We start from the raw sequence: 13284 nt of genomic DNA on the forward strand, positions 1-13284 counted from the left end.
GAATTTTCACTTGCCTTTAATTATAAATGACATGCATTTCACTTGTTTACTTTGTAAAAAGCAGCCATGTATTCTTCACATTATATTACTTACTTCGTTTTCTGTTGTATTGTCTGATTCATTCTGTTGTCTGATCTAGGGTCAGATTGTGCTTTTGATCCTATTTCTTTACATTACTGAAATAGGTCTGACAGGGTTTAAACCAAAAACCCATTGATAGCTTATGGCAAGAAGTACTTGTAACAAATGCCATCCTAAAACAATCAAGTAACTTGCAGTTCACTGTTCACCTCGTGCTGTTGCACACAGTTAGAGATATTCACAGATTAAAAATAAATACGGAAATAAATATGTTTATACTGTATGTACTGGCTGGAAGGAAGATTTAAGTGTTTGACTTGATTTCGGTGAGCTATTTACAGAATCCCCATACTGTGTAATATGTAATAGAAAGCACCATTTGCTTCAATAGATTTACTCATTTGCTCATTTGGTAAACATCAAACTGCCCCTTTCCACAGCAAGGAATGGGAGACTCCATCATGTCTAAATAGAAGGCTGGACTATGAGAGGAAATCAGATGCAGTTAATTGATGGGGGACCTTTTCCCCCTTCACTGGTGTAGTAGTTTGTGTTCTACTCGGCTTTCTTGGACTTCCTTTTGCGGGTGCCTTCGCCGAGCTCCTCCTTGGTTTTGACAGGTGAGACGGGGGCGACAGGGGCTGGGGCAAGGGTGGCGTGGTGCTCCTCCTCACCACCTCCAAGAGGGGAGCCAAAGAGCAAGTGGCACACCCAAGACTCGATGAGGATGAAGGGAGAGCCGTGAGAGTGGCGGGCGGTCAAGATCACCTAAGAAAATGACAAATCATCAGTGTGAAAATATTTGCTTAGTTTGCTTAGTTTGATTTCTAGTTGAGACAACCAAATAACCATAGTTTATGATCACTATCAATTGTGTTTATTTGCTAATACTAATAGTAAATAATAGGATGTCAGAGGTAAATATACTGATCAAAAATATAAACGCAACATGTAAAGTGTTGGTCTCATGTGCTGAAATAAAAGATACCAGAAATTCTCCATGTGCACAAAAAGTTTATTTCTCTCAAGGTTTGTGCACAAATGTGTTTATTTGTTTGTTTGTTCTCATTTGCCAAGATAATACTGACAGGTGTAGCATATCAAGAAGGTGATTAAACAGCATGATCATTGCACAGGTGCACCTTGTGCTAGGGACAATAATAGACCACTCTAAAATGTGCAACCAACTGGTCTCTGTTACAACCAACTGGTCTCTGGTACAACCAACTGGTCTCTGGTACAACCAACTGGTCTCTGGTACAACCAACTGGTCTCTGGTACAACCAACTGGTCTCTGTTACAACCAACTGGTCTCTGGTACAACCAACTGGTCTCTGGTACAAATGTCACGACTTCCGCTGAAGTCGGCCCCTCTCCTTGTTCGAGCGGTGTTCGGCGGTCGACATCACTGATCTTCTAGCCATCACTGATCCATTTTTCATTTTCCATTGGTTTTGTCTTGTCTTCCATCCCACCTGGTTCCAATCCCATCAATTACATGTTGTGTGTTTAACCGAGTAGAATTCCCCTCATGTCCTTGTTGGCGATTGTTTGATTGTATGTTTGTGCAAGTTATGTGTTGGTGCGCGACGGGTTCTTCCTTCAATTAAACCTCTATCTGGCCACGGTCCACCCAGCTCCATCGGACCGTGATAGGGTGTCCCCCCTCGTCTCGTGCCTCACCGGGAAAGCCCTGGAGTGGGCCAACGCCGTATGGAGGGTGAGTGCCTCTACCCTCTGAGGCAGGAGGAGCGCCCAAGATTTCGCCCTAGAGTTTAGGACCCTGGCTGCCGGCGTGGGATGGAACAACAACAGGGCCCTGATTGATCATCACCGCTGCAGTCTACGTGAGGACGTTCATCGGGAGCTGGCTTGCAGAGACACCGCCCTCTCGTTTGACCAGCTGGTGGACCTGTCCATCCGGCTGGACAACCTGCTGGCTACTCGCAGACGTTCAGATCGTGATCTGGTGGTTCCATCCTCCCGCACCCCCTCTCCGATCGGTACCGGGTGGGAATCAAGGCAGCAGGCAGGGCGCTCTGGCGTCACCCCAGGTGAGCTGGCACCATCCTCACCCAGTCCTCTGTTGCACATATGTTTGTGTCTGTCACTTTTCCTCTCCGATCGGTACCGGGTGGGAATCAAACACCCTCATCAAAGGCAGCAGGCAGGGCGCTCTGGCGTCACCCCCTCAGGTGAGCTGGCACCATCCTCACCCAGTCCTCTGTTGCACATATGTTTGTGTCTGTCACTTTTTTTGCATTCCAGCCACGCTGAGTTTTCCAACTCTGTGCATTCCCAGCATTTTCCCAACTGGGCTCTAAGGCTCATCGATTCAGGCCCGGCTGGGAATTTCATTGATAAAGCTTTAGCCCATAGTTTAGGGATCCCCATTTTTTCCGTGGATGTGCATTTCCCCGTTCACGCCTTAGATAGTCGACCATTAGGGTCAGGGTTGATTAGGGAGGTTACCGCTCCTCTGGGCATGGTGATGCGGGTGGGGGGGGGTGATATGGAGAGAATTAGTCTCTTCCTTATTGACTCTCCTGCGTTTCCCGTGGTGCTGGGCCTATCCTGGTTAGCTTGTCCCACTCTTTCTTGGCCACAGAGGGCTCTCACGGGGTGGTCGCAAGAGCGCTCAGGTAGGTGTTTAGGGGTTCCCGTTGGTGCACCTAAGGTGGAGAATCCAGACCAGGTCTCCACCGTGCGCATTCCCCCTGCAAAGCCGATTTGGCTCTCGCCTTCTCTAAAAAGAAGGCGACTCAATTACCACCTCATCGACGGGGCGATTGTGCGATAGATCTCCTGGTAGACGCTGCACTTCCCAGGAGTCACATGTATCCCCTCTCACAGGTGGAGACGGAGGCTATGGAAACATATGTCACTGAATCCCTGCGTCAGGGGTACATTCGGTCCTCCACTTCACCCGCCTCCCTTCTTTTTTGTTAAGAATGAGGGAGGTCTGCGTCCGTGTATTGACTACCGGGTTTAAATCAGATCACTGTGAGGTATAGTTACCCGCTACCGCTCATAGCCACAGCGATAGAGTCAATGCACAAGGTGTGCTTCTTCACCAAACTAGATCTCAGGAGAGCTTACATCCTGGTGCTTATCTGAGAGGGAGACGAGTGGAAGACGGCTTTCAGCACCACCTCTGGGCACTATGAGTACCTCGCCATGCCGTACGGGTTGATGAATGAGCCATCAGTCTTCCAAGCTTTTGTAGACGAGATTTTCAGGGACTTGCATGGGCAGGGTGTAGCGGTGTATCATTTTGATATACTCCGCTACACGCGCCGAGCATGTGTCCCTAGTGTGCAGAATGCTTGGTCGCCTGTTGGAGCATGACCTGTACATCAAGGCTGAGAAATGCCTGTTCTTCCAACAGTCTGTCTCCTTCCTAGGGTATCGCATTTCCACATCAGGGGTGGAGATGGAGAGTGACCTCATTGCAGCCGTGCGTAATTGGCTGACTCCCACCACGGTAAAGGGAGGTGCAGCGATTCTTAGGGATTTCCAACTACTACCGGAGGTTTATCCTGGGTTTTTGTCAGGTAGCGGCTCCTATTACTTCACTGCTGAAGGGGGGTCCGGTGCACTTGCAGTGGACAGCTGAGGCGGACAGGGCTTTAAGTCACCTGAGAGCTCTGTTTACCTCGGCTCCCGTGCTGGCCCATCCGGATCCATCTGTGGCGTTCATAGTGGAGGTGGACGCGTCCGAGGCTGGGATAGGAGCTGTGCTCTCTCAGCACTCGGGTACGGAAACGAAGCTCTGCCCTTGTGCCTTCTTCTCGAGGAGGCTCAGCCCGGCGTAGCGAAACTATGACGTGGGGGACCTGGAGCTGTCATCAAGGCCTTGAAGGCGGAGACATTGGCTTGAGGGGGCTAAACACCCTTTTCTCATCTGGAATGACCACCGCAATCTGGAGTACATCCAGGCGATGAGGAGACTGAACCCTCGCCAGGCAAGGAGGGCCATGTTTTTCACCCGTTTTGTGTTTACCCTTTCTTACAGACCTGGCTCTCAGAATGTTAAGGCAGACGCATCGTCTGGGCTGTATGACACAGAGGAGCGGCCCATGGATCCCACTCCCATACTCCCCGCCTCTTGCTTGGTGGCGTCGGTAGTGTGGGATCTGGACGCAGACATGGAGCGGGTCGTCACGTGCAGAGCCTGCTCCCCCTCAGTGTCCAGCTGGGTATCTGTACGTTCCGTCTGGTGTCCTCGACCGGCTGATCTATTGGGCCCACACGTCACCCTCCTCTGGTCATCTTAGGATCGGCCGGACGGTGCGCTGTCTTAGTGGGAAGTACTGATGGCCCACTTTGGCTAAGGATGTGAGGGTTTATGTGTCCTCCTGCTCGGTGTGCGCCCAGTGTAAGGTCCTAGGTACCTGCCCAGAGGTAAGCTACAACCCTTACCCGTTCCACAATTGCCATGGTCGCAAGTATCGGTGGATTTCATAGCCGATCTTCCACCTTCACAGGGTAACACCACGATCCTGGTCGTTGTGGATAGTTTTCTAAGTCCTGTCGTCTCCTCCCTTTTCCCGGACTCCCTGCGGCCCTACAGACTGCGGAGGCCCTGTTTATTCACGTCTTCCGGCACTACGGGGTGCCTGAGGAAATAGTGTCTGATCGGGGTCTCCAGTTCACGTTGAGGGTCTGGAGGGCGTTCAAGGATGTCTAGGGGTCTCTGTCAGCCTTACCTCAGGTTTTCACCCTGAGAGTAACATATTGGGGCTCCCGAGTGGCGCAGCGGTCTAAGGCACTGCATCTCAGTGGAAGAGGCGTCACTACAATCCCTGGTTTGAATCCAGGCTGTATCACATCCTGCTGTGATTGGGAGTCCCATAGGGCGGTGCACAATTGGCCCAGGGTCGTCCGGGGTAGGCCGTCATTGTAAGTAAGAACTTGTTCTTAACTGACTTGCCTAGTTAAGTAAAATATATATTTTGCCTCCAATGTTTATTGAAAACATAACTCCGTTTCCACAATGAACACTTGTTGTCTCTTAAATACATTGTTACGGTTGTTGGTTGGTTGGTTAGCTCTGTCAAAACACCTCAAAATATGACATGGTATCAGGAGGCTGTATCACAACCGGACGTTTTTGGGCATCCAATAGGGCGGTACCCCATTGGCCCGGCGTCGTCTGGGTTTGGCTGGGGTAGGCCGCCACTGTAAATAAGAATTTGTTCTTAACTGACTTGCCTAGTTAAATAAAGGTTTAAAAAAAATTCTATACAAAAATCAAGAACAAGATCAAAGGAGTTGAAACGAGCCACTTATGATTCCCCACATAATAGTTTATTGTCATTGTTGCTATCAGTCTGGCTATCCAGAATCACAACAACACAACGTGCTGACTTCTGCCCCATGTAAGCACGCACATAATTTTTGTGACGTCGTCAGTTAACCCATCTATGCAAAGGTACAGTGAAACTGTTCTGGCTTGGTGGCCCAAAGACCTATTAAGACACTGTCACGCCTTGGTCATTGTATTTTGTGTTTTCGTCATATATTTGGTCAGGCCAGGGTGTGACATGGGTTTATATATTGTATTTTCGTATTGGGGTTTGTAGTATTTGGGATTGCGGCTGAGTAGGGGTGTTGTATAGGCTTGGCTGCCTGAGGCGGTTCTCAATCAGAGTCAGGTGATTCTCGTTGTCTCTGATCGGGAACCGTATTTAGGTAGCCAGGGTTTCACTGTGTATTTCGTGGGTGATTGTTCCTGTCTCTGTGTAGTTTCACCAGATAGGCTGTAATAGGTTTCACGTTCCGTTTGTTGTTTTGTATTTTGTAATAGTTATGTTCATGTATCGCGATCCTTCATTAAAGATCATGAGTAACCACCACGCTGCATTTCGGTCCGACTCTCTTTCTACAAACGAAGAACGCCGTTACAGAATCACCCACCACACACGGACCGAGTGGCGTGGTTACAGGCAGCGACAGCAGGAGCAGAAAAAGGAGGACGTTATGGACAGCAAAGGCATGGAGTATACGACGTGGGAAGAAATAGACAGGTGGGCGGCCGACCCAGAGAGGGTGCAGGAGCCCGCCTGTGATTCGCTGGAGCAGTGCGAAGAGGGCTATAGGCGAATGGAGTCGAAAAGAAAGACACGGCGGCGCAGAGCGAAAACCGAAAGTAACCCCCAAATATTTATTGGGGGATGGCTCAGAGAGAAAGTGGCTGAGTCAGGAGTCAGACCTGAGCCTACTCTCCCTGTTAATTGTGAGGAGCAGCGATATAAGGACTTCTGGTCTTGGGAGATGATATTAGACGGAAAAGGACCCTGGGCTCAGCCTGGAGAATATCGCCGTCCCAAGGAAGAAATAGAGGCGACTAAGGCGGAGAGGCGCTGGTATGAGGCAGCACGGCGACACGGTTGGAAGCCCGAAAAGCAGCCCAAAATAATTATTGGGGGGGGGGGCTTAAAGGGAGTATGGCTATGCCAGATAGGAGACCTGCGCAAACTCCCTGTGCTTACCGGTGGGTTAGAGAGACCGAGCAGGCACCGTGTTATGCTATGGAGCGCACAGTGTTTCCAGTGCGGGTGCATAGCCCGGTGCGGTTCATACCAGCCCTTCGTATTGGCCGGGCTAGAGTGGGCATCGAGCCAGGTAAGCTTGGGCAGGCTCGGTGCTCAAGAGCTCCAGTGCGCCTGCACGGTCCGGTCTATCCAGAACCACCTCCACACACCAGTCGTCCGGTAGCAGCTCCCCGCACCAGGCTTCCTGTGCGTGTCCTCGATCCTGTAGCATCAGTTCCAGCACCACGCACCAGGCCTTCTGTGCGCCTCGCCTATTCAGCACAGCCAGAGCCTTCCTTCCCTCCTGCGCTGTCGGAGTCTCCCGCCTGTTCAGCGCTGTCGGAGCCTTTCTCCTCTCCTGCGCTACCGGAGTCTCCTGTCTGTTCAGCGCTATCAGAGCCTTCCTTTCCCTCCTGCGCTGTCGGAGTATCCCGCCTGTTCAGCGCTATCAGAGCCTTCCTCCTCTACAGCGCTGCCGGAGACTCCTGCCTGTTCAGGGCAGCCTGAGCTGCCAGTCTGCAGGGAGCTGTCAGTCTGCAAGGTGCTGTCAGTCTGCATGAATCAGCCAGTGCTGTCAGTCTGCAAAGAGCTGCCAGTCTGCAGGGTGCTGTCAGCCTGCATGGAGCAGTCAAAGCTGTCAGTCCGTTCGAAGCAGCCAGAGCTGTCAGTCTGCATGAAGCAGCCAGAGCTGTCAGTCTGCAAAGAGCTGTCAGTCTGCAAAGAGCCGCCAGTCTGCAAGGAGCTGTCAGTCTGCAAGGAGCTGTCAGCCTGCATGGAGCTGCCAGTCAACCAGATTCTTCCAGATCTGCCAGTCAACCAGTCTCTTCCAGATCTGCCAGTCAACCAGTCTCTTCCAGATCTGCCAGTCAACCAGTCTCTTCCAGATCTGCCAGTCAACCAGTCTCTTCCAGATCTGCCAGTCAACCAGTCTCTTCCAGATCTGCTAGTCAACCAGAATCTTCCAGATCCGCCAGCCAGCCAGGATCTACCGGAGCCTACTACCTGCCTGAGCTTCATCTCAGTACTGGGCTTCCTCTCAGTATTGGGCTTCCTCTCAGTACTGGGCTTTCTCTCAGTACTGGGCTTTCTCTCAGTACTGGGCTTTCTCTCAGTACTGGGCTTCCCCTCAGTTCCGGGCTGCCCCTCAGTCCCGAGCTGCCCCTCAGTCCCGAGCTGCCCCTCAGTCCCGAGCTGCCCCTCAGTCCCGAGCTGCCCCTCAGTCCCGAGCTGCCCCTCAGTCCCGAGCTGTCCCTCAGTCCCAAGATGCCCCTCAGTCACGAGCTGCTCCTCAGTTCTGTGGGGTTCTGGGTGAGGACTATTAGGCCATGATCGGCGGCGAGGGTGGATTATCCCAGGACGCGAAGGGGAGGAACTAGGACATTAATGGAGTGGGGTCCACGTCCCGAGCCGGAACCGCCACCATGGACAGACGCCCACCCGGACCCTCCCTATGGTTTTGAGGTGCGTCCGGGAGTCCGCACCTTAGGGGGGGGGGGGGGGGTTCTGTCACGCCTTGGTCATTGTATTTTGTGTTTTCATCATATATTTGGTCAGGCCAGGGTGTGACATGGGTTTATATATTGTATTTTCGTATTGGGGTTTGTAGTATTTGGGATTGCGGCTGAGTAGGGGTGTTGTATAGGCTTGGCTGCCTGAGGCGGTTCTCAATCAGAGTCAGGTGATTCTCGTTGTCTCTGATTGGGAACCATATTTAGGTAGCCGGGGTTTCACTGTGTATTTTGTGGGTGATTGTTCCTGTCTCTGTGTAGTTTCACCAGATAGGCTGTAATAGGTTTCACGTTCCGTTTGTTGTTTTTGTATATGTATAAGTTATTTCATGTATCGCGATCTCTTCATTAAAGATCATGAGGACCTTCAACCTTCAAAAAAAAACCTTCAAAGCACTTTTAAAATATCCTAATATTTGACTGCATTTGTTTGTTAAGACGCTTCCCAAACTTTACTGAAAGGGTAATGTCACGAGGTGGAAATATGACAGACTAAAAGCATACCTCTTGGTCTCTGTTGGGTTTCAAATTCTGCCAACGTTTTATGCATATTATCAATATTGGCATCTCACAGCCCTCAATGGTTATGAAATAATACTGCATTGCTGAAATGTTGGCATTTCGGTCCGACTCTCTTTCTACAAACGAAGAACGCCGTTACAGACACTTCATGTTGGTGTTTCCTTTTCTTGGCAGCTAATGAATCCATGAACTGGAAAATGACAATTATTTTCCAGAAACATTATTGTTATTTCATTTGCACAATTTAAGCATATTTGCCCCAATCCCTGAGTAAAAGTATGGTGTTCACTCACTAGTATGGAATTCAGGACCTACCTTGGTAGTAGCCATGAACAGAGTGAAAAGACAGATGAGGGTGCTCTTGGACACGGGAAGTAAGTGTGCCTCCTGAAGTGTAAACAGAATGGCTCCATACAGACTGGCTTTAGTAGGGCTGGAGAGGGAACATTTTATGATAATAAAGCAAAGTCACTACTTCTCTTGATTTAAAAAACTATCCATTATTATCCATTGGTCAGCTTTAAACCACAGAGCTGTAAGGGGAACCAACTCACAATGACATGTTGAGGATTTCATTGGAGTCGGGGCTCCACACACCACGAAGCAGTTGCTCAAAATTGGAAATGAGAGCTACTCCTGACCCTGAGAGGATATAAATAGAAGGTACAAATAATTAGGACAAAGGTCTGTATCTCGCTTCACTGGTCTTATCTTCGTTTTGCCTTCCTCCCTCTGCAAAATGAACACACACAAGGAAAGGCCTACAAGTCGCAGCTGTAGCAATGGGGGGAAGTGCAGTGAGACACCAACCTTTGACGTAGCCGATGATGACCATGATGAGGAAGCCGTTATGGTAGGCATGATGGGCATGGTGCACGCCGGCTGCAATTTTACGAGCACGGACAACCTCCTTTAAGGCTACCAGCACAAGCTTTACAGGCAGGAAAGCCACACATTTGTAGAACAGGTTCAGTGGGCAAAAAAAGACGAGGTACCTGTTGTTACATTTTAGTGAACAAGAAACAAAAGAGTACATCTTTAATGTTGAGGTGGTCGTTTGGTTACTTAACAATAACATTTTAAAAATCATTTCAAAATATTTTCTATCGAATTGAATTTGACCTATTTCAACAATCCTAGGCATATACAGACATCGTTTTTGCAGTTTCTCAAGCAAAAACTAAACCAATGATGAAGATTAGAACATTAACAATTTAAAGATTTTACCAAATAATGGAGGCTAGTAGGATGTGGCTGTTGTATTGAAAATAGTCCAGGGGGCAACCTCCGAGCAAAACGTCTGCTAAGATGTAGCTCGCAAAGCAATAGAGCATGGCACAAAGCCAAGAGGCCACAGGGCTCTTGCGAGCCACCTCCACTGACCCTGCAGAAGAATAACAATTTAGATATTTTCTTCACATGAAGCCAGATTATACATCGGGAACACTCATAGTAACTTTCATAAATAATCCATTATAAATCACTATAAATGTTTATAAACGCTTCATAAATGATTTGAAATGTAATAAATACTCATGATTTGTAATGCTGATAATGCTTACAAATGTTTCTAAATGTTAGTAAAGAAGCACACATTTATTCATAGTTTATCAATTGTTCCTTAATGCTTATTCATAACTGTTTTATGGCTTATCCGTACCGCCAAAGCTGACACTCTCTCCTCTGTTCTCCTCCTTCTAGATCTATCCGATGCTTTCAACACTATGAAGCATCAGATCCTCCTCTCCACCCTTTTAGGGCTGGGCATCTCAGGCTCTCCACACTCTTGGATTGCAGCCTACCTGGCAGGCCGCTCCTACCAGGTGACGTGAGGAGGATCAGTGTCTGCACCACGAACTCTCAATACTAGTGTCCCCCAGGGCTCAGTTGTAGGCCCTCTCCTCTATACACCAAGTCATAGCCTCACATGGCCACTCCTATCATTGCTATGCGGATGACATTCAACTATTTTCTTCTCACACCCAGGTGGCGACACGCATCTCTGCGTGCCTGGCAGATATCTCAGCTTGGATGAAAGGCCCACTGCTGAGCCCAGTTAAAGCTATTCTCTGTCCTGACACACCAATGGTGGAACCAGCTTCCCCCTGAAGCTAGGACAGAAGAGTCTCTGTCCATCTTCTGAAAACATACCTCTTCAAAGAGTATCTTAAATAATCCCACAGCATGTTTTTCTTTTTTTTGTCATTTACAGTAGTGAGTACATACATTTTCCTACTTTTTTTGTACTGGTCCCCTGTGAGAATTAAACCCACAACCCTGGCACTGTAAGCACAATGCTCTACCAACTGAGCTACACAGGACACTCGCTGATAGCTACTTAATTGAGGGAAAATGTACTAACTATGACAGAGATATGTGGTTGTCCCACCTAGCTATCTTAAGATGAATGCACTAACTGTAAGTCGCTCTGGATAACGGCGTCTGCTAAATGACAAAAATGTCAATGTAAATCAAAGTTATTATAAAGTGTTACGGTGTGTGTACTATTATCTTTTGGTTGGTTATTCCTTAGCTTTCATCCCCATATCACATGTCTACCAACTCCCAACATTGATTGAGTTACTCAAGGACAAAGTTGCAGAGAAGGTCTCTGATCCTTTAACTCATCCATTACTCACTTATTCATTAACTTTACTCATGAGTGTTACTGGTCATGAGGAAAGAGGAATCAAGTCTTGCACTACAATCAAACAAACCAAAAAGTAACTTAAAAAGGCCAAAGATGAAATGAAACATTTATGGATCGTTGCAACATTGTGGAGTAAATCAGGATATGTGAGTCAGAACTGTGAAGATCTAAAAGAACAAATGTGATTCTGGGTGGAGGAGCGATTAGCCTGCTGTTTGACAGAAAACTGATCCCTAGAAATGTGGCCAAAAATACACATTGCTCTATTTATTTTCCTGCCTCGCAAAGCAACTGGTAGGCTTGACATTAACTTTGACCCTTAACATCCCCAGCCCCCAAACTCATTCATGGGTTTCACCATATAGTGAGAACCAGGGAACCACTTCCAACATGTCTCTCAGAGATTGGTTTACATAGGTCTAGATCTAGGAACTCATTTTTTTTTCAGACCATTACTGGAGATTAACTAACCCATAATTTGGCTAATGTTTGTCCAAAGAGTCAAAGTAGGTAATCAGAGTATTTTTACACAAGTTTCTATAGGCCACTAAAATGTACTTAAGACAAAACGGTGTCAATAAGTAAATAATAAAATATTTCAAAGTAATTTATCAACTAACGTGCAATTCCTCATTCAGTTTACCATTCTGTGTGTGAACAAGGGAGATCCAGAAGGGTGGATTAGTGCTGGGATTTCATTAAACATATTCCTTTCGTGGACAACATAAGTGCTTTTGCCCATATTCTTTGTTTCTAAGAGGCTCGACTGAAAATATTATTGAGTATTGTGGGTTTCACTTCTGACTAATACAATGTCAATGAGGTCTTACAAACATGCACCATTACAAAAGGTCTATGAACAAGCCTGCTCTAAAGTAGAGGATAATTTATGTAGTGTGTAGCCCACTGAAATTCTATTTAAGGACATTCTATTTATTGCATAGGGGCCAAAGCTTTGGTATGCAACGAGTCTATCAGATTTCATACAATAGACCCTGTCTGTTTACAGGGTTAAATATTGGGAAATGTATTAAAGAAAACTGGGTTAATCTAACTCCTGTTGTGGTTTCTTTATTCTTCCCTCAAGGTATATGCCAAGCTGCTATTGCAAATGTTATTTATGAGACAAATAATGGGTTAATTAATTTAGCAAAAGTGTATTATGGCTTCCATAGTACGGCTATCAGTTGCCAAAGTATTGCTTGTATAGGTGCATGTATTTATAGGTGTTATACTTTCCAGAGGTTGACAACTCATATTGGTTATAACCTAGTCAATATAGCCATCTATTTCAACGTTGACTTGTGTTATATTCTATAGCCTAAACAATTATAAGCTACTCTCAACATCACAATCATTGTAGATTTTTTGAACGTGCATTTATAGGGATAAAAAAAACACTTACCTGGTTCATACTTGAGGTAGAGTATGGACACGATGTAATAAGCAAGATCAAAAACTGGAAACATTCCAATTTTTGAGAAAGTTTGGGCAACATCGCCCAAATTGAGGACTCCCAACACGTCCATGATTTAAAATGTATAACCCTACCGCATGTATTTTATATGATCACTGCGTAACGAGAATGTCAGTTGTCCCGCGACCCGCCACTAAGCCCCTCGTCTTTACGAGTAAAAACTGACACTCAAGCCAACCTATTAATATACCTCATCTGCACAGCTTTATAATTTGTTCTCAGCCGGGATTTTTTTCTAAGCCAACAGGTTTTATTTGTCAACTCCATTTAAAGGACTTCCCAAACTCGTCGCTGCTGTTGAAAAATGACACGATAGGCTTTTCTTTTCGAATCCCGATTTTTTAAATCAGATATGCATCGCTCTAAATTATTGAATCAAATCTTTGAAGGTCAGCTGGCCTAAGAAAGATGTTGACGATGTACTATATAGTGCTCTGCAAATAACACAAAGACAAAGAGAGAGCCAAGTGAAATGACAGACGATGACAGTTTATTTTACTATTACACGTT

The 13284-nt window shown here is 47.0% G+C and overlaps 1 protein-coding gene across 1 annotated transcript; it reads right to left on the bottom strand.

Moving 5' to 3' along the window:
• LOC123998168 (trimeric intracellular cation channel type A-like) lies at positions 1 to 13181 on the bottom strand. Its single transcript, XM_046303168.1, has 6 exons — positions 12703 to 13181; positions 9875 to 10031; positions 9458 to 9642; positions 9202 to 9289; positions 8963 to 9080; positions 1 to 849 (listed from the first exon to the last, which is right to left on the bottom strand). The coding sequence occupies exons 1-6, from the start codon at positions 12824 to 12826 to the stop codon at positions 637 to 639; spliced, it is 885 nt and encodes a 294-aa protein (XP_046159124.1). The 5' UTR covers positions 12827 to 13181; the 3' UTR covers positions 1 to 636.
• Positions 13182 to 13284: the final 103 nt, after the last annotated feature.

Source organism: Oncorhynchus gorbuscha, linkage group LG02, assembly GCF_021184085.1.
Source record: "Oncorhynchus gorbuscha isolate QuinsamMale2020 ecotype Even-year linkage group LG02, OgorEven_v1.0, whole genome shotgun sequence".
Lineage (NCBI taxonomy): Eukaryota > Metazoa > Chordata > Actinopteri > Salmoniformes > Salmonidae > Oncorhynchus > Oncorhynchus gorbuscha.

What these genes read in the sequence shown, in the direction of transcription:
- LOC123998168 (XM_046303168.1), bottom strand. Translation starts at nt 12,826, where the DNA reads ATGGACGTGTTGGGAGTCCTCAATTTGGGCGATGTTGCCCAAACTTTC. An exon ending in CTACCTCAAGTATGAACCAG is followed by an intron (nt 10,032 to 12,702) that starts GTAAGTGTTTTT and finishes ATTCTTCTGCAG; the next exon opens with GGTCAGTGGAGGTGGCTCGC. An exon ending in CTACTAGCCTCCATTATTTG is followed by an intron (nt 9,643 to 9,874) that starts GTAAAATCTTTA and finishes ATGTAACAACAG; the next exon opens with GTACCTCGTCTTTTTTTGCC.